Source organism: Salvia hispanica, chromosome 6 (assembly GCF_023119035.1).
Source record: "Salvia hispanica cultivar TCC Black 2014 chromosome 6, UniMelb_Shisp_WGS_1.0, whole genome shotgun sequence".
NCBI lineage: Eukaryota > Viridiplantae > Streptophyta > Magnoliopsida > Lamiales > Lamiaceae > Salvia > Salvia hispanica.
In genome coordinates this window covers 15,611,110-15,631,041 of record NC_062970.1, presented here as the reverse complement: position 1 = coordinate 15,631,041, position 19,932 = coordinate 15,611,110, and the positions used below count along the sequence as shown (strand labels likewise).

The following is a 19,932-nucleotide window of genomic DNA, read 5'->3' as shown; positions in this document are numbered from 1 at the left end:
ATCATCACTTTAGCTGCAACTCAGTCACAACTGTTTTTCATGTAATTTGCTCATGAAAAATTGAGTGAGAATTGAATGTCGCCAAGAGAGAGAAGCCAAAGGATCTGTTTAAGGTTCTTCAATGAATTCAGAAAAACAAATGTTTTAACTTACACTAGAATTGTTAGGGAGATTTTGAATATTGAACAGAAACGAATAATCTGAAAGTCGTGATAAATCACTTTCAGATCATCCTTTAGAGTATTACTTCTCGGTTTTAATATTTTATGAGAAGAGCACACGAGTTTGAAAATAAATTCACAAAATTAATTTTCTTACAAATATTGTGAAATCAAAACTAAGCTGAAAGCCCTAAAATACTAGACGTTATTTTACCAGTATGACAAGCCCTTAGTCCTCCAACATCCTCTAAGAATGGATAATTTTGAAGATAGACATAAATGTAAATATGAGATTAGATAAGTATAAGAAAAAGAAATGAAATAGTATCAGTGGATGGATAACATGACCTAGTACATTATTAGTAGTGTAATGTGATAAAAAAAAATTCCATAATAAAAAAAAAGTCAACCAATTTTGATAAACGAATCAAAATGAAAAAAAAAAAAAACAAATTTTGTGTGGATGGTTGAGTATTAGTTATCCGCATCATCACTTTAGCTGCAACTCAGTCACAACTGTTTTTCATGTAATTTGCTCATGAAAAATTGAGTGAGAATTGAATGTCGCCAAGAGAGAGAAGCCAAAGGATCTGTTTAAGGTTCTTCAATGAATTCAGAAAAACAAATGTTTTAACTTACACTAGAATTGTTAGGGAGATTTTGAATATTGAACAGAAACGAATAATCTGAAAGTCGTGATAAATCACTTTCAGATCAAATCAATTTCGGTGGTTCTATCAAAATATTTGATTGGATACAATTCAGAGAAATCAGAGCTTCTGTATGTTGATGTTCGAGAAGTATATGGAACCAAAAGAATCGATCAGATTAAGAAGAAGAAGAACCAGTGCATCTGTAGATGAACCATTGCATCTGTTGGGGGGAAAACCAAAAATAACTAATTTTCAAAAGATTTCCGAAATTGCAAATTAATCCTTTGACTTTCAGAAATTACATTTCCGGATGAATTTCTTACACAACTCGACCCCAGCCAGGGGCTCTGCCCCTTGGACCCCGCTACCGGGGGACGCTGCCCCCGGACTCCCGTCCATCATAATGAATTCAAATAAGCGTGCACTCCGCACTTCCATAATTATATGATGTATCATTATGATAATACTGATCAATCAAGTAACCCAATTACACTAAAATATTCAACAAGAATTATTCATGTAAGCTTTACAAATCCGACAATTACCACACATGAATCAAATTATTACTCCACCAGCATTAAAGTTGAGTAAAAGCAAAACTATTCACAGTCAGAACACTGTCCAGAATTTTGGAATCTCTCCATGGCGAAAGCGCACTCCAATTCCAGCAACCAATTCTCAGTTCCTTAAAGGGTTTTCTTGTTCAACAGTGGATCAGAAATGACTTGGGGTTCGAAATCGGGCTTCACATAACGAGCAAACAGATCTGCATAAATCTCATATCGGGCAGTCATGCGGAATCCCCATTTGTCCTTCAGTTGCCGGCAGAGGTTGAGATCCATGTCCGATATCAGCAAGCCATCCTTGTGGCGGGATAGAGATGGCGTGCAGGAGGAATCAGGTGCTGATATGTAGCTGGAACCATAGAAGTGTCCAAAATCTGTATGTTGTGGTTTTCCATCTCCTGAGGTGAATGGATTCGGGAAATGTTCAGTCCCAACACGATTGATTGAGCATACAAAGTAACTGTTTGCTATGGCTGCATTACGTGCCTGCAAAAGTAGACATCCATGCAAGAATTTAACCGATCATAAACTTTCAAGAATAGCAAAAGTGTGTTAGTACAAACTAAACAAACTCAAAAAACAAAAAGTGGGAGGGCGAAAGAGTACCTCGATGGGCCACATTGGTTCACTAAGTTCACCCACAGTTGCTGATGGGTTAAAAACTATCTCCGCACCATTTAAGCCGAAAGCTAACCAATTAAGAGGATGATGTCTTCCATAACATATATTGACAGCAATCTTTCCATAAACCGTCTCAAACACAGGATGCCCGGTATTTCCTTCCATATAGTATGTGCTTTCATTGAAGTCCCCGACTCTAGGTATATGATTCTGCAACAATTACATTCAGAGAAACATTCATGTGAAAACAATACATAGAACAGATATGTGACGCATCGGTTTACCTTCCTGTGCTTCCCGATTATGTTCCCATTATTTCCAATTATTACAGCAGTGTTCCAGAGTGTCTCCCCATGGTTCACATCCCTTTCAAGGATAGGGCTCACTATAACCATGTTGTACCTCCGAGCAAACTCCTGAAGAAATTTTGTCGATTCTCCATCTATTGGCTCTGCAAACTCACACCATTTCTTCTCACGAGTGCAGAATGCAAATGGCATCGTCCAAGCCTCCTGCATTGACGGTCCACAGTTAAATCCCCTACAGCCAGCGAGAGCTTGTGATTTTTATGGACAAAATACCTGCAAACATAATATGTTGACTCCAGAAGCCCCTGCAGCTTCAATGATCGGTGTCAATTTCTGAAAGATGCCCCGTTTCTGATCAAGAAATGGTTCTGTAGTTGGAAGAGCTATAGAGTTCTGAATCAGACCCACCCTCACACAGCGAGGTTCCCTCAGTGATTCGCTATCAGCACGAAACGAAAATGCCTGCATATTGTTAGGAAGGCAGCTATCTTAATAGCAAAACATATAATATGAGGAAAATAATAGGCACCAAACTGATGTTATAATTACAGTGACACAAATGCAAGAACTCATAGTTTCCTTGATAACATCCCAATTAAATAAATATTTCATAAACATCTATTGACACAAGAAAAACAGTAGCATCTCAATAACTGACATATGTATTTTGGCAGCCAATCAAGTGGAAGAAGACACTCCATGTTGTGATTTAGAGGCACAATTTGCTGCATCCACCCTAATTAAATCCTAATTGTGATTAAGTAGAATGAATTGTGTGCATTGGAAAAGTAGAATGAATTGTTATGAACACAAATGGAATGAAAAGAGTGAAAATAGTGCTTCAAGGTTGATGAGGTAAGACACACATAATAACCTGAAGATCAAAATGATGGTTTAGAGAAAGAGATTTGGCGGGATCGGGAAGAGCAACAGAATCAAGCGTTTTTCCACAGTTCAGCCCAATCAGCAATCGGCTAGCTTCCTGTAAATTCCAAAGAGAAGTTTAGCATCATATTCAACTCAACATCCAACGGAATTGAAGCTCAGAAAGAAAAAGTTAGTGTAATAAATTGTGGTGTTGGTCTGACCTGAAAAAGGTGGGGAGGAAGGGAAGATTGAAGGAGGCGGTGCAAAGAATCGAATCCAGCGACGGAACCATCTTCTGCTAAATCAGTTTTGCCGTTTTCTGCACCCATTTTCGCTTCTTGTTTCGAGTGGGATCACAGTGGAGATGAATGCATTTGTGCGTTCGAATTATTTGTTTGTAACAAATCCAAGATTGGTGTTGGAATTTGCTGTCGAATTGTGGACTAATTTTGGACTCTTGTTGTCATCATCTTCGATTAGGAGTAGTGGAGTAATTATTTAGACTTTTTTATGGAAGCTATAAATTTATACTTGAACTTTGATCACGGCTTGCACCTGTTATATACTCCCTCCATCCACCATTAACGGTCTAATTTATGAGCGGCACAAATTTTAAGAAATGTTAAAAAAAAGAGTGAAAAAATGTTAATGAAATATATTAGTTTTAATAAATATATGAGTAGAATGAGTTAGTAGAATGTGACATCCTATTATTATTTATGATAAAAATAAACTGGAACTCTTATTTGTGGACGGATTAAACTAATAAAACGGAACTCTTAATCGCGGACGGAAGAAGTACTAATAATCAATTATAAATTAGACTCCTTTCATTATAAGATATAGACGTTTTCCTCATAATAAATTGGTAGTATCATTTTAATAGCAATGAAAATTGAAAGAACAATTAAATAAAAGACGAATTTAATAACAAAAATGAAATATAATAACTTTTGCTAAATAGTTAAAAAAATGACTCATATATCGGAATGTTAATTTTAAAATTAAAACAAAAAATTTAAATGATAAAAATAGTTAGTGGTTTATTTTCAGATTCTTATTATTATGGATGTTCTGGTAATTTTTTTAGAAATAATATTGATATTATTATTATGGATGTTCTGGTAATTTTCAGATTCTTATTATTATGGATGTTCTGGTAATTTTCAATAACTTAGTTTTTTCCCACAAATTTTAAAATTGGCAAATAATATCACGAGCTTACCCCGAGTTTATTACTCCTTCCGTCCCATTGAAGATGACCCACTTTCCTTTTTAGTTTGTCCCAACCAAGATGACCCATTATCAAAAATGAAAACCCCTTTATCTTTACTTTATCTCTCTCTCTTACTTTACTCTCTCCACTCAACACACAAAATAAAGTTGCATAAAATCCTGTGTCGCCCAAGAAAGGGGTCATCTTCCGGGACGGAGGGAGTAATTCATATTATTTTAATAGATTGAAGAACAATTTTAGAGGGCGTGCTTTAAGAAAAACTATCTTCAAAGATTGAAAAACTTGAAGCTCTCAAAATTATTGTCAAAAAATTCCGAAAAAAATGAAAATTTTCATTTATGGGAAAAAAACAAACCCGGGGTAAAGTTTGTGATATTATTTGTCAATTTTAAAGTTTGTGAGAAAATTTTTTTGAAAGTTTCCTAATATTAAATGTCAATATTGTTTTTTTTAATGATAAAATTACGTAGTACTCCCTCTGTCTGCGAATAGGAGTCCCGTTTTTCCATTTTAGTCCGTCCGCGAATAGAAGTCCCGGTTCACTTATGCCATAAATGGTAATAGGGTCTCATCTTATACTCACATTTCATTTAAAATTAATATAAATAAGTGGCACCCCTATTCCAATAACTTTTTTCCACGCACTTTTCTTAACATTTCTTAAAACCCGTGTCATCCATGAATAGGACTTCTAATGGCGGACGGAGGGAGTAATTGTGAAAAAGAAATGGAGATTTGAAGTAAAATTATTGTTGAACAGCAGAAGAAGCATAAAACTTGAAAAAGCAGAGGTCAAAGCATCGATTTTGGGGTATTCCTTTAGTTTAGCGTGTGTAGCAGGTGCAGGAATCGCCACGGCGGCGGCAGTTGCATCTTTCATCTCAGCTCAAAATGGAGGCGCAGACTTCTCGAGAACCTGACCCGCCCCCCCTCACCACCCGGCTCCGTTCGAGGCCCGATCCCTTCCTCATCACCTGCCGCTGCTTCAGCGTCATCACTGCTCTCGCCGCCATTCTCTGCATCGCCGTCAACATCCTCTCCGCCGTTCAATCTTTCAAAAACGGATCTGATGTATGCTATTTCATGCTGAGTTAATTGGTTGGGCACATTTTAAATTCGTTTGAATTAGTGCAGATATTCGATGGGATATTTCGATGCTACACGGTGGTCATTGCCTTATTTGTGGTTGTCGCCGAGACTGAGTGGGAATTCATCATCAAGTTCTCCAAGGTTCCCTCTCTTTTTTATTCACTGCCCATGGAATTGAACTTTTTTTTTCCGTTTTAGGGCTTAATGCTTTTCTTGTAGCTTAAACTCGGATATTAAGCTGTAAGCATGTTCTTTAGTTCAAGCTCCAAATAAAAGAATTCTCCCTTTTTTAAAAGGTCATAATCTTCACATCATTACTAGAAAATGCTTCTTTGTATGCTGAACTGGTTTGAGCTGGTGGGTAGAGAGTGGTAACTGTGCTGATTTGGAAGTTTTAGGCTGTGCTTTGATCATAATATAGCTGCGAAAAATTGAAATTAGTGTGATCTGGTGCTGCATTGTATTGAATTGATTTGTACGAACCAACAAGTATACACAAGAATTTTAATCATAAAATGGTTCTCTTCTAATGGAAAAGGCTTAATTTATTAAACTAAGCTTGCAAAAGCTCACATAGGAGTCTTCTGCCAACAATGATGCATTACCAACTGGATAGAAATGGAGAAATATAAAGGTGAGTATTGTGATGTGCCTGACTGTGTCTGTAACAACTAACAAATCCTCCCTTCTAAAGGGCCTAAACCTCAAGCTGGAAATTCAAAAATTTCCCCTGCTACTTCCCCACCCATGCCTCCCCTCTGAATCATTAGGTGGATGCAAGTTGTCATCTGGTTCAACAATAATCAACACTTGCAATGATTTTTTTAACGCCGCCGCCTCAGAGTGTACTTCTCATCACATTGAAAACACTCTCTTGCGGCCCACTTGCCAAATACTAATATACAGACACCCAAAGTACCCACAAAATCAATCACTATCAACTAAAACAGCAATTAACTCCATTGATCAAAATGATGCTCAGCAATTAACTCCATTGATCAAAATGATGCCGGGCTGTATAACTTTTCAACTCCTGTAATAAACTTAGAAAAGAATAGTTATAGTTCCCTCATAGTTGAAGAAAATTGCATCCTAGTCATCCTAACTAAATGAAATTGCAAACAACATAAAACAAGTGAGTTAGAAAATAAAACCCAACTATTCATTAGCAGTTAAAAAACTAGGCATCTTTGGTAACTGACACGATCAATCTGCTCCATGTAAGCAAGTGCAATTTGAAGCACATCAAATACTCTGTGAGTCTGGTCTGAAGAGTTGAAAGAATCTGAAACAGAAATTGTCTGCTTCTAGCAGTGGTGGATCAGTTCTCAATTTTTTAAGCACATATGTTTCTCAGACATTGGAGGTACAGATTGCCTTTAGATTAATTTGTTACTCATGGTATCTAAGCTTAAGTCAGGGAATGAGTTCTTGCTTAAAAGTGTAATGAGTTAATAGAGCATGGGAGTGGAGTTTGTTATAGGATTCCCTACCAGTTACTGACCTGTTGATTGTTTTTTATGTTTTCTGCTTGCCCTTCGGAAGGACTGTGTATCTAAACTTCCCAAGGGAAATTTTTCAGGGTATCCTTTGTCTCAGAAATGAGGAAGTTATTATAGCCTTTTTCTTGATATATTTGGAAAACACTCCAGCTGTTATTTGTTGTGTTCAAATCCATATGTTTCTATATTAAGTGTTCAATATGTTGCAGATCCTGGAGTACTGGGCAGGCAGAGGGATGCTGCAGATCTTGTATGTCCAACTTTTGCTGTATATTATTTCCTCAGCAACTGATTTAATTGAAATCCTACTTAGCTATCCTTGTGTGTAGTGTCAGATGACTGTATCTAGTTATGTTGGTTATATTCATCTCCCAGATTTAGATTTCTACTTAATATCCAAAATCTCCTAAAGTTTTCCTGTCTTTTCGTGTTGGGTGACTAAACAAAGCTCTCTACTGCTTAATTGTTTATATCCTTACGGGATAATGACTGCTGATTAGCAAGAAATCCGTAGCATTCAACCGGTGATTACACTGACAAGCCCTATTGCCTGTTCTCTCCGTACAATCCAGAAATGCTTATAGGTTGCATATGAAGCTTGCGCTCATCTATTTTCTCCCAGTGTTGCAGTGATGACCCGAGCTTACCCTGAGTATTTAAAGGACCATGCAGAGCTTTTTCTTCTTCAAAGCATCTCTAGCTACCTGCTTCTTGCATGTGGTGTGGTTTACATTATATCAGTAAGTTTATGATTACATTGCACATATTGTTTTCTGGCCAGTAGTACATATCTCTGGATTTTGTGTTCTCATGCGGTTTATAGTTTACACTGTGCCATAACGAGCAATTCCTCTCTACATAGAATGTGGCCTGTTAATTCTGAGTTTTACGATGAATTTTTTAGGTACATTAAGCTCTAACATAGAGTGAACTTAAAATGCCTCTGTAGGGAATGTGCTGCATTGGCATGGTGAAACGTGCTCGCCAGAAAAAAGAAATCTCCAGGGAGCAAGCAATAAAGGATCTTGAGGTAATGTCTTTTCGCAGTAGGTGAAAAAGCATAATAGACCTATTGAGATGTTTGATTGAGCAATTAAATAGAGTATCCTCGCTCCTATAAGGTTTTAGCAGCTCATTATTGAGCTGTATACTTGTATGTTTGTTTTTTTACGTCTATGTGTTGTGGTTCAAATGAAAACCATCTCATAGTCAGAACTGTGAGAACTTTGCACTGAATTTATAATGTAACCACGCTGAATCTATATGCTAACTGCACTGGATCTATAAGTAATTCGTGTGATTTGCTAAGGGTAGAGTTCAATGGAGTTACTTTATAGGTTCAGTGCTGACTTTTCACAATATAGAGTTTTTATTTGTCTCTCTCCTAAGTAAAGTATAATATCTCGTGCTGACCGTCCCTTGACCAGTACTGAAATGATATTGCTGTTCCACTTGAAGTTATTTTGACAATTGATAAAAAGGAAGTAGGAATTACCCTCATATGTTCTAAACCCTCATTATATTGTAAAAGAAGCTCGAAATCTCACCATATGGGAAATCATTTTTGCTGCTTTAATCTGACTTTTTACACTTTAAATGCAAAATTCACACTGGCAGTCCCCTACTCCATTTCCCTTGTTGAGTTTCTGTCTTTTGTTACGTTTGTTTGTATAATGCACTTTATGAGGATTAAATGTTGCACCAAATAACAATTGCAGGAGCTTGAGCAGCGCCGAGAAGAACTTGAGTCGTTGTTGGTCCCTGAAGCTTGACTCGGAGCTCGGAGCTCAAACTCAGCAGAGAAATGCAGTACAGGTCAACCTGTATTGAACCACACTCACCCTGCTGTTTAAAATTAGTGAGGCTTAAAAGGATTGTTTTCAGAGATTGGATTCTGTTGTACAGTTGCGTAGATTTGAATTTAGCTATATGCTACCCTCTTGTCTATTTCTCTCATTCTGTTGGAAGAACAATACTGAGTCAGTGAGTTGTAGTTGTTTGTTGCTTCTTTATGGAGTATTAGCTTTCCTGAACTATTCTTTGATTTTGGAGATTTCCAGTTATCACAAGCTTTCAGCATGATTCTAGGATATATTCGAGTTTGGACATCATATATGTTCGATAAAAATGTCAAAACATTTTCAAGATTAATCCTTCTCAAAATGTTGCAGAAAACTGTATGTTACATGAATTTCTTACCCCACTGTAACTCAAATTCTCAGAATTCGTCATCAAAGTCTAAATGATTCCATTCTTAAAACTTAAAAACTCGATATTGATTCTGAGCATTTCTGTCTGATTTTGTTGGACATTATACCTTCGACCTATCCCAATTTAACTTATATTTGTCATCGAGAATGGTTAAGAGGCTCGTGGGATTGACGTGAGGGGCAAAGATGGCTATATTTCTAGGAGCGAACTCCGGGCTCAAGGGGTTATTAACCATGTGATCATTCATAAATTAACTAATTCATTAACCAATCACAATTAGGGGTAGGGAAAAATTATCAAAATACAAAACTTATCGTACTAAAAAATATATTAAAAAAAAAACCAAATTTTTATTTATAAATTAATCTAGGCTATCAAACATCTCAATATTTTTTTTATCTTATCTACACAGACACGCTTCTCTTGGTTTGGTGAAGCTTTAGAGTGAGTTTCGATCGGCCATTGCTTGTGTAAGAGTGAGGCTGCCATTATTGAGGTACCCGAGGCACGCTCCAAAATGAAAGAGAGTCAAGATAGAAATGATCACTTCGTTCAAAATCGAACTTACTCATTATACAACTATGTTAAATGCATGCCCTCTACATATTTACAATCCCCCTTCAAAAAACACAAGTACTTGCTTTACAGTTTCGCATTAACTGTCTCCTTGTTCGGATGCTTACCACCTCCACTTCATCCTCGGAATCCTCGACCACACAATCTGCAAGATCCTTGCTCATCGTGCAAGACGTCTCTTCCTTGGAATCCTTGACCACACAAGCTGCAAGATTCTTGCTCGTCATCCAAGAGGTCTCATCCTCGGAATCCTTGACCACACAAGCTGCAAGATCCTTGCTCTTTGTCCAAGACTTCTCATTGGAACTAACTTCACATAGGGACTGATTGAGCTGACAATGTAGAGGCTTCATCTCATCCGTTTCATAACTACTTCCTATGTCTCTTTGTGGAACGGTTGTTTGCTCTGTGAGTGCCTCCTGTTTCCAGAAAACACATTTTATTTTGATAGCATAACAGAATTTAAATGGTTTCCAAACCAATGTGTATGTATTAAGCATGTGATTACTAAACACGCTGGAAACATAGTAGGGAATAACTGTCATCTAGTAGGAACCGAGAAACAGCAATTTGAGTCGAGGAAGATAACATGTTTGTCAAGGTATTACCTCCAAAGGTAAACTCGAGTTATTGAATTGGTTTATTGGAACCCGCTGCTTACGAGGTTGATGACATTCTTTGAGAGATGACTTTCCTGTTTGCTTCAACATGGGTGCAAAACACTGCTGCCCCGGAGTATCCAAGTCATCTTCCAAGTTCAAATTTGTACCACAACATAAGTCTTCCCCACCATTTGTAAGTACAGATCTTGCACTGCTCTCTCTCACACCCCTACCGAGATATTTATTATTACTAGAAGCTGCATCCTTCTGTGCCTTATCTTGAATTAGTTTATGGATCAGTTTCCTAATATGATCACGCTTTTTCAGAGAAACCTCAGCAGGAAGGAACCAATCCTCATCAAGCTGCAGAGATAGTTAAAAATATAAATGTATCAAGAAAATCAGAGGATAGCTCATTAACACATAATTCATGATTAAATAAAGGAACAAGCACAGATCTTAATTCTGAAAAAGAAATACTAGTAATAACACTTCATTTATTTTGAACTGGTTCCAAAAAAAAATCCTGAATGTGGTTGATGAGAATTGGCATACAAACTCTAATACATATATGCTCCCCACAAAACCCAATGATCAAGAATTCAAGATGCATCAAATTCACATGATACATAGAAAAACTACATCAAAATAATTCTGAAAGTGATCATCCCAGAGTTCAATACATATCCTAACTTGATTTCAGCCTAAAAATTCCCCGAATAACGATATAAAGCATCAATAGGAACAAACATTACTTCCTTGTGAAGGCATACAAAATGACCACATTTCATATAACAACTTACAAAGTCAATATATTCAGTTGTGCAGCCGTTTGAAACCAGCTCCAGGAAAAGTTCTGCATAGTGAAGCAAGAAAAGGCCACAATCGCACAAGTTATCCTGCTGTGGTAGCTGAAAGACCATATGCAGAAAAGAAATGAACTCAGAAATGCTAAGGTAGTACATATAAATCAGGTAGTGAGTGCATAGACGATCATCACAGGCAAATAGATACAGCATTAACAAAAACAGGTTGCCTTTTAAGTAGTACTAGGAAATAAAATTAGTGTAGTTGCTGTATGTTTATCACTTAGTACCTCCACCCAGTACTTCCCCAACTATATTCACGTAACTGCTTTAAAGTTTAAAGTTATTACCAAGCAATAGCATACAAGAGAAAATCCAAGATGTGGCTGAATGAATTAAGATGATCAAATGTGAAACAACTTTGACAAAGGTAGTAAAGATGTATTTAATGAGATTATGAGAACCTTAAGTGAAACAAAGTCCAACTGCCTAAAATTCACTGCAATTTCTTCTTGCCATTTATTCTCTCGCTCTTTCCATTCTTCTGACAAGTAACTGCCATTTTAAGATAAGAAAGGTTCGATATGTCCAGATATAAAAACCATCAATATACTCTAAATGCAAACATTACACAGAAAATAGGAAAGTCTCTTTTTTTAAGACACATAATATTAAACACACAAGTACATAGTATTTAAATTCCTCTAATATAATACTTCAGATTTTGTAGGAAATCCCCACTACTTGAAACAATAATTGATTGCTTGAGCACCAAATATACAGTAGTTGATATCAATCAAAATTACCAAGGAGCCGTGGCATGTTTATCTTCTTGCTTAAAGGATATGTTCATCTTTAATAGCAGTTCAGTTAGCGTATATCATTTATTTTAGTAAGAGCCATGTTTATCATTAGGATTCCTATTGTGATTAGGTTTAGGAGTATTTTAAATTAGGTCTATATATATTGTTCCTGAAGGTTCGAAAGGGGCATCCAGAATATTAGTCAAGTCCAGCAAGTAGCTGTGAAGGCCCCCAGTGGAGGTGTGGCCCTCTCTGGAGGTAGTGTTATGTTTGTTTTTATTTCCTGTTTGATTATTTAAGAAGTTAATTTATTCTTGTAATTCGCGTTCTCTTTCTGTTCCATTAAAGTTCCAGCAGTCCAGCTTTTACTTCTAACAGTAGTTTACCTTTTAATCAATTTTTCTAACCCTCCGTGGCTTCCTCTGATTGAGTCCATGTGTAGAATGCGCGGGACTTTAGATGCCTGATCCATATTTTTTCCTAAAACAAGGATATTTAAAGTTGAAGTAAATAAAGTAAAACAATTTTAAAAAATAACAAACAAACTGCAAGAGATGATAAGAGATGATACTTTTCAAATGAGCTGCTTCCCCAAGATGGCAGATAATAATCAAACTCCAATGCAGGCTAACAGAACACGAAACAGCCTTAGACAACCAACTAGAAAATCAGTGTATATATAAGCTCCACAACAGAACTAATTACCTGAAGTTTATAGGTATAAATATATAATCTTTTTCAAATAGGTTCACATTTCTTGTCCATTTATGAACACTTAGAAAGGCATTTCTTCCTCCACGGCCTCCAGCAACAAGCTTCTGAAAGAAAAATGTGTTGAAGAAGTGGAACCTGTGCTCATCCGCCTTGATTTTAGTTTGAAGATATCTGTCATTCAACCAAATGCTCTATGTTAAATTTCACATGTTAGTATTCATTGGTAGAGGAAGCAATGTCCCCAGTAAACAGATCTGTAACACACACGTCCCACTAAAAATTAATACATCTTAAAATCATTGTAGCTTTATGTAGGAAGTTACCATTAAAGGTGTAAGAGCATACACCTTGGCAAAGATCACACAATATACATAGTTACTGCAAGTGTATTGGATTTTCCTAGTAACCACAGTGGAGACTGAGAGAACTGAGAAAGTGTTATCATTGTTCTGTATTTAGTGGGTCAAAAAGGTTCTCACATGGTTGGTGCTAAAATGTATTTTTACAAAAACATCCTGAAATAAATAAATAAATAAAGAAAGAAGAAATGAAATAAAATTTGGATTGGAAGAATAACCCTTTTCTGAAAGCCACATTATGAAAGAATTTCAGAAGTGTAAATGCAAAAATATCAAGGAAACTGAGAAAACATACTAGCAAAGATAAATATTACCAACATCCAATATGAGATATAGGAAAAAGACGAGCATATACCGAAACTTGTTGTGTATGAATTGTGAAAGTGATGACACAACGATTTACCAATAAACTTACCTAAAATAGAAGTCAATGATGGTGTCATTGATGAAAGTCCGAGGCTTTAATAGCTCAATGTCCCTTCTACTTATGATGACTGCATCACGATCCCCATCTGGGTACACAACTTCTTCGAAAGACTCTTCAATACAACATTCACTGAGATTCGAAATGAGAGATATTTCAGTGTACTTTAAATTGATGAAGAAAATTATAAAAAGTATAAATAGTGGGATAAGATAGTTATATTTTTGTACTAACGTATAAACTTAACTGTGAATTGAATAGTCTTGCATAAGAATGACAGAAAAAATAAACCTAACAAATAGATGTTAATGTGTGATGTAGACACAAAAAGCTAAAATATGAAGGTCACAAAAGAAATATGCATATTGCTGGAAAGTACAGAGGGCCAGCAGATGTTTAGGCAATGGCACCGTCAGACAAAGAAACAGAGACAGAATGCCTTTTTGCTCGCAAACCAAATCCTGCATTAGAAGTAATTACAAACCAAAAATGTCATCCCTCCCAACATTTCATTGTGATCTAGTAATAATTTATTTAAAAGAATTTGTAAATTTTATCAAAAAGACAGTGAATAGGAATACAATTCGACTGATCAGCCAAAGAAGAAAGAAATAACACTAGAAGAAAGAGGAAACAGAATGGAGCAGAGAACATCACGACATACTTTGCAAAACTGCCTTTCAGGGTTCTAGTTTGGACAGAAACTTCTTTTTTCCATGAATACCAGATAAAATAGTGATCCCCAATGGTGGAAATCAATTGTGCAGTATTAATGTATTATACAAAAATTGTTTGACATACCAAACTTACAAAAGAGAAAAAAATGAGATGAGACTAAGACTGCTGTTTGTTTAGAATCTTTAGATATATATAATAAATATGATGAAACAGTCTTTCATTGTGATCATAAAATGAAACTCTCTTCAGTATGCATAACATATTGAGCACTCATACATATATAATACAATAAGCTCCACTCGATTACTCGAGAATGAAAATTTTCTAAGAAACCAACTATATATCAGCAGAAATAATTGTTCTTTTGGTTGCGTATAACAACCAAGCATAATATGTTTAACTTCTCCCCGTGTGAACCCATTGACATTTTATTAAAGGAACAACCAACAACAACACTATTAGAATTAGAATTAGACCATTTCAAGATTTCTTTAAAAATAACATATATCATAGTATGAAATATGCCATCAATTCAATCTTAGCTTTATGTATTGATTGCAAGAATACAATGATGAATATAAAATAGAATAAACACTAATACAAAATGATGAAATTTATGAAATGAATTCTGTTTAAAATACAACTTACGTTACACTTGTTTTCCAGGAAACGTCATAGTTCAAATCCAATGATTTTATTTCTTCTTGTTTCTCAGGCCACTGAGGATCATCGAGAACGACAAACTCCAGCTGCAAATGACCTGCACCATGGAGGTTAGCTTGTAACAATACAAAAAAAAAAAAATCAAACTTGTGGCATGATTACTATAGCATCTTCTACCCTTTTTTAATTTATGAATTTATTTACCCATTAAAAGAAAGGAACATCCTTATGGGAAAACTGACCCCAATGAGAACATAGTTTTTTGCCACTCATAACCAACCATCACAAAAAACAGATAAAAAAAAGAATCAGACAGCACATAGCAACAAAAGAAAAATAATTTCTTTAATTGAACATCATATTGACAGAATAATTTAAATATCATTTGACCCTTTAGTACGAAATGCAACCAACTGCATAAACACAGACATATAATAAACTGGATAACAAATAACAAAGGGGAATCCTTTGAAATAATCAATGGTATAACAGGTAAGCTAAAGTTGAATTACTAGTTTCATCACCATTTGCATCCTTGTACCTCATCTGTAAGTTGATGACTTCACCTTTATCCTAAACTCAGCAACGGGAGAAAAGTCAGTATACTTTTGTAATCTACGTGGAACCCACAAAGCGTATTTCAAGAGGCTGGATACAAATACTTACATAATGCTGATGCTCAATATTTAAAATATCAGAGGTTGGCCATTCAACACAACGAGTCCCCTTTCTATCACAAAATGGCAAACCCTCCAATCTGATGCATCTCTGTGAAAACGTAAAGACACATCTTCTATGATATTTTTTCTCAAGTTTAACATAATAGGGAGCAACAACCACCACTGCCTCCTGCAGAGGAAACAAAAGGGGAAAAGCTTTACATAAATGAAGATCTGACTTAAAAAGTGTGGGTGGAGAAGGGACACGAGATTCAGATTCTTAAAAACATAAAAAAGAAGAAATCAATGCACTAACTTCTAGAATGTATGAAGTAAGCAGTTTTCTCAGCAGACATACTACATAGTGGAAACAAAACATAGGGCATAAAAGTAAGAACAATAAGAAACAAATGTTTCCACATCTATCTAAGTTGTATCCAACTGATCAGTAAAGACAAGGATAGGTTAGTCAATTGATTCAACTATCATAGAACAAGCTAAAAACTCAAATCCATGCTTCAACAAATAGTAGAACAGTGTATGAACTGTTTACATGCTTCTTGCTAGCTGAATGCCGTCCTGATTTCCTCCTTCTTCTTGGGCAGGATTTTACCCCAGAAGTACTTACTGGGCTTTGGCACTCTAGAGGAGAAAGAGTTCGCGGTTCATGGTTTGAAGAACCAAGTGATATTTCACCATCAGTAGCAGCAACCCCCAACTCATCATCATTCACAAGATGTTTTTGTTTACTTTGGATTCCTTGTGTAACTGCAAAATTTAGTAACTAAGAATGCCATCTTAATATGATTACTTCAGGTAATGGCTATGGATGGCATAAGGCACAGATGAATTACATTAATCAAAAACATAATAGCACATCAACGTAGTCGATTGAGTCACAAAATGTTGCTGAAATAAATGAAGCTCGTTATAATCTTTGAGTTTACTAATACTTATACAGTTTTCACCAGTGAAGAACGAAGCAATAGCCTCTAACAATGAGATCAGATTTTTAAAAGTAATCGCGCGGGTTTTTGACTTACAGCACATAAGGAAATCGTATTTGTCAATGGATTTACGGCGGCGTACGGATTTTTTGCTAGGGCTTTGAATTCCGAATTTGGCAACGGCTTCGCGGGCATGGGCCTCAACCTGTAACTCTTCATCATTACAAAAATCAAACGCTGAGAACATGTTGTTATTGCTCCGGCCACCACCATTGTTCATGCTGCTGGCGGCGCTACCTTGAGCGGCAACGGAAGATTTTTTTGAGGCGTTTCGTCTCTTTCCCATTGTTGATTAGAAATGTACATAGACGGCGAAATCGCTCCGGAAAGTTGGACAGTTGACAACAGAAAATATGCAGTGTGTTTGAGAGGGAAAATGTTTACAATTTCAATTTATAATAGTCGCGTACTCTACAATCCAGACCATTATAATAATATTACTCTATTTCACTGAAAATAGAACACATTTGTTAATTTTTTATTGTTGTGAAAAATAGAACTCATTTGAATAATATTACTTTTTTTGTCCTTTTCTCGTACTAATAATATGGATTCCACGTTCTACTAAAATTACTTATCTTTTACTTTTTTTTTTACTTCTCTCTTACTTTATCAATTCCATGTTAAAACTCGTGCCATTTACCATGTATCTTATTTTTCGTGGATGAGGAAGTATTATTACTCCCTCCGTCCCATCCCAGATGTCACACTTATGGGATGACACGAGATTTTAGGAGGTTTTGTTTTGTGTTTTAAATGGGAGAAAAAATATAATTTTTTTATTAATGTGAGAGAGAACTTTTTCCCGAAAATGGAAATATAACATCTTTTATGCGACAAAATAAAAAGAAAAATGCGATATTTTTTTTTTGGAATGAGTATTATTTTGTTGAAAATTGAAATTGTTTTACCAAATACATATCGGGATAAGGGTATGCTTTAATGCTCACTAAATAGGTAAAGTTTTACATGTTCTTCATTCTCTCACAAATTTGCAAAATCCAAACATTGAATCGATGGCCATAATGAGATAATTTTTTAAGTTTACAACGAAATTAAACTTGAAAAAAACCGTCATACTTGTCTTTTTCAAGATATTAGTTTTTTTTTTGAGAAATTAGTTTTATAGTAGTACTAATAGTAATAATTGAATAGGCAGTATTAATTTTTAAAGCCATTAATAATTGAATGGCTAGAATATGAAAAATAAAAGATTGCAAGAATCTTTGTACGTATTATATAGGCTAGAATGACTACAACTTTTAATCGAGTCCAATTCTAGCCATTCATAAAAGATTTAATCTAATTCCAATAGTAACTATTTTCGTGATTTGATTCTTATTAATCATTTGTTGATTCTTATCTATCTTTTATTGAGATTTCTTCCAACACATGTATAGTAGTTTTTCTCTATCCTATTGCGAGGCCATGTACTTCGGAAAATATTTAATCATTTAAGTGATTTAAATTTTATGAATGTTGTCTTTTAGAATTGATAATAGAATTTTTTTTTTTTAAAAAAAATCATGCCTGAAAAGATAAAATTCAAGAATTTTTTTTATCGTATGCATAAGAGCATCTCCAATAGCGGCTAGCCCACCGGTTAGCCGATTCGCATCGCTAGCCGGTCGGCTAGCCGAACCATTGGAACCGGCCAGCGGCATTTCGGCTAGCCGATCGGTGAGCTCTAGCCGATTTGCGGGCGCTAGCCGCCCGCTGGCCGATCCCGCTAGCCGCCATTGTAGGCTCAATTTCGGCTAGCCGGTTGAATTTTTTTTAATGTATTTTTTATGCATTTTTTTTATTTATTGCATTTAATTAATGCATTTTTTATGCATTTTTTTTATTGCATTTTTAATGTATTTTTTATGATTTTTTTAATTATGTAATTTTTTTAGGATGGACCTTTTTTAATTTATATAAAATTATTGCATTTTCAATGTATTTTTTTAATAAATTAGTGAGGAGTAGAGTGGGGCGGTGGCTCGTGTGGAAGCCCGGATTTTTTTTTATTATGTAATTTTTTTTATTTTTAGTAAATGTAATTTTTTTTATTTAAATAAAATTAACGAATTTTTTCCGTATATGTGTCGAAAATTTAATTCTGTATTTTGTGTTTAATTCTGTAAATGTAGTTGTTTTTGAATTATTTTTATTGCGGTTAGTCTGTGGCTAGCCTATTTGATTAAAATGATGATGTGGCAGATGGATTTTTAGTGCTGATGACGTGGCAGGGAGAGAGAGTGGCTAGCCTGTGGCTGGCCTAAAGCCATTGGAGATGCTGTAAAATATATTTAATCAAAGGGGGTACTATATTTTTCCAAATAAAGATAATCGATTATAATAATTATTTATAGTTAGATATGTGTCAAATTAAATCAATGACCTACTTTTGAATAGGTACAATTTTTTTTTTTTAATCTTAGGATCGAGTTAGCATTTGATTTAGAATACCTATAAATTATAATTATTCTTTCAAGTATCTACTAATCTATACATATATACTAATCGGATCCTATTATAATGCTTATAGCACCATAATTCAAAATCAAAACTAAATCTCCACCCTTGGATTTTAAAATAGTGGATAAGATTAAAGCTCACAAATCTCAATAAACAGTAGACAAAATATCAACAAAAGGGTAATATCGTCATTATGTTATCATATGATAATTTTCGTGAGTGTTTTTTTTTATTATATCAACATTGTGTATTACAAATATCAGCAATATGACATTAGAATATCAACACAAGGACAAGAAAATATCAACACATTTTTTTATTGAGATTGGACATGCATAATATTGAGAATTTGCCTACAATATATTGAGATTTTTTGTTGCATTTGTTGATAAAAGCTAACTATCAACATGTACGAAAATTGAAATATAATTTATCAAATTTCATCAATCGAACATCGTCGGAACATATGCAATTGAGATCTCGTTGGAATCCTTATTAAATTATCTTTAATTTGATATATTTTTTTATCGAAAAAATAATTTAAATTGAAAGAGAGTTACGTAAATTTAAAGATTTGAGATGATTTTGAGGAGAGAGAAAGTAGTTAGTCATAATTACTACATATAGGATTTGACATTAATACATTTTTAATTTAATTAATAATTATTTAAATTTTAAATATATTACACTTGACATTATATCAACCACAAAATCTTCTAATCTAATGGTTAAAAATTAGTCTCAATTTTGGATTGATAATTAGTTAGCAATTGATCATATCCCTATACTAATCTATACATATATAAAAAGCGAGTTTTAACCTTTTTTAAAAATATTTATAAATTTTGGGTATAATTTGAATATATATAAATTTAGGGTATGACTTTGAATATTTGATATCTATAACTATATTTAAACATAATCACCGTTACAACTTTATTTATAATTACAGTTTAACATAAC

General features: G+C 34.8%; 3 protein-coding genes across 4 annotated transcripts in view; 1 reads left to right on the top strand and 2 right to left on the bottom strand.

Annotated features, from left to right (window-relative positions):
* Window positions 1-1,293: 1,293 nt before the first annotated feature.
* LOC125192136 (beta-ureidopropionase-like) lies at window positions 1,294-3,681 on the bottom strand. Its single transcript, XM_048089611.1, has 6 exons — window positions 3,398-3,681; window positions 3,184-3,291; window positions 2,583-2,771; window positions 2,286-2,513; window positions 1,987-2,211; window positions 1,294-1,866 (listed from the first exon to the last, which is right to left on the bottom strand). Exons 1-6 carry the CDS (start codon window positions 3,503-3,505, stop codon window positions 1,501-1,503), a joined length of 1,224 nt encoding a protein of 407 aa, XP_047945568.1. The 5' UTR covers window positions 3,506-3,681; the 3' UTR covers window positions 1,294-1,500.
* Window positions 3,682-5,177: 1,496 nt separating this feature from the next.
* Window positions 5,178-9,040, top strand: LOC125197400. 2 transcript variants are annotated; one of them, XM_048096139.1, is made up of 6 exons: window positions 5,178-5,484; window positions 5,543-5,643; window positions 7,214-7,254; window positions 7,635-7,744; window positions 7,954-8,034; window positions 8,723-9,040. In XM_048096139.1, exons 1-6 carry the CDS (start codon window positions 5,305-5,307, stop codon window positions 8,774-8,776), a joined length of 567 nt encoding a protein of 188 aa, XP_047952096.1. In that variant the 5' UTR covers window positions 5,178-5,304; the 3' UTR covers window positions 8,777-9,040. The 2 variants fall into 2 exon arrangements, with proteins under 2 accessions (XP_047952096.1, XP_047952095.1); XM_048096138.1 differs by having other exon boundaries at window positions 5,182-5,484; window positions 5,548-5,643; window positions 7,627-7,744.
* Window positions 9,041-9,732: 692 nt separating this feature from the next.
* LOC125194777 overlaps window positions 9,733-19,932 on the bottom strand; it is a 12,313-nt gene continuing 2,113 nt past the window's right edge. The window contains exons 6-17 of the mRNA XM_048093002.1: window positions 16,543-16,651; window positions 15,507-15,689; window positions 15,353-15,413; window positions 14,826-14,937; window positions 13,491-13,631; window positions 12,708-12,887; window positions 12,574-12,629; window positions 12,389-12,482; window positions 11,664-11,754; window positions 11,197-11,304; window positions 10,400-10,756; window positions 9,733-10,210 (exon numbers count right to left, since the gene is read on the bottom strand). Coding sequence (XP_047948959.1) covers window positions 9,836-10,210; window positions 10,400-10,756; window positions 11,197-11,304; window positions 11,664-11,754; window positions 12,389-12,482; window positions 12,574-12,629; window positions 12,708-12,887; window positions 13,491-13,631; window positions 14,826-14,937; window positions 15,353-15,413; window positions 15,507-15,689; window positions 16,543-16,651 — 1,867 coding nt within the window. The 3' untranslated portion in view covers window positions 9,733-9,835. The remainder of the gene's footprint in view (window positions 10,211-10,399; window positions 10,757-11,196; window positions 11,305-11,663; window positions 11,755-12,388; window positions 12,483-12,573; window positions 12,630-12,707; window positions 12,888-13,490; window positions 13,632-14,825; window positions 14,938-15,352; window positions 15,414-15,506; window positions 15,690-16,542; window positions 16,652-19,932) is intronic.

Coding starts and splice junctions, on each gene's coding strand:
- LOC125192136 (XM_048089611.1), bottom strand. CDS start 3,505: ATGGGTGCAGAAAACGGCAAAACTGATTTAGCAGAAGATGGTTCCGTC. Junction 2,514..2,582: donor TCAACATATTATGTTTGCAG/GTATTTTGTCCA, acceptor CCGTCAATGCAG/GAGGCTTGGACGATGCCATT. Junction 1,867..1,986: donor AACCAATGTGGCCCATCGAG/GTACTCTTTCGC, acceptor CTACTTTTGCAG/GCACGTAATGCAGCCATAGC.
- LOC125197400 (XM_048096138.1), top strand. CDS start 5,305: ATGGAGGCGCAGACTTCTCGAGAACCTGACCCGCCCCCCCTCACCACC. Junction 5,644..7,213: donor TCATCATCAAGTTCTCCAAG/GTTCCCTCTCTT, acceptor AATATGTTGCAG/ATCCTGGAGTACTGGGCAGG. Junction 8,035..8,722: donor AAGCAATAAAGGATCTTGAG/GTAATGTCTTTT, acceptor TAACAATTGCAG/GAGCTTGAGCAGCGCCGAGA.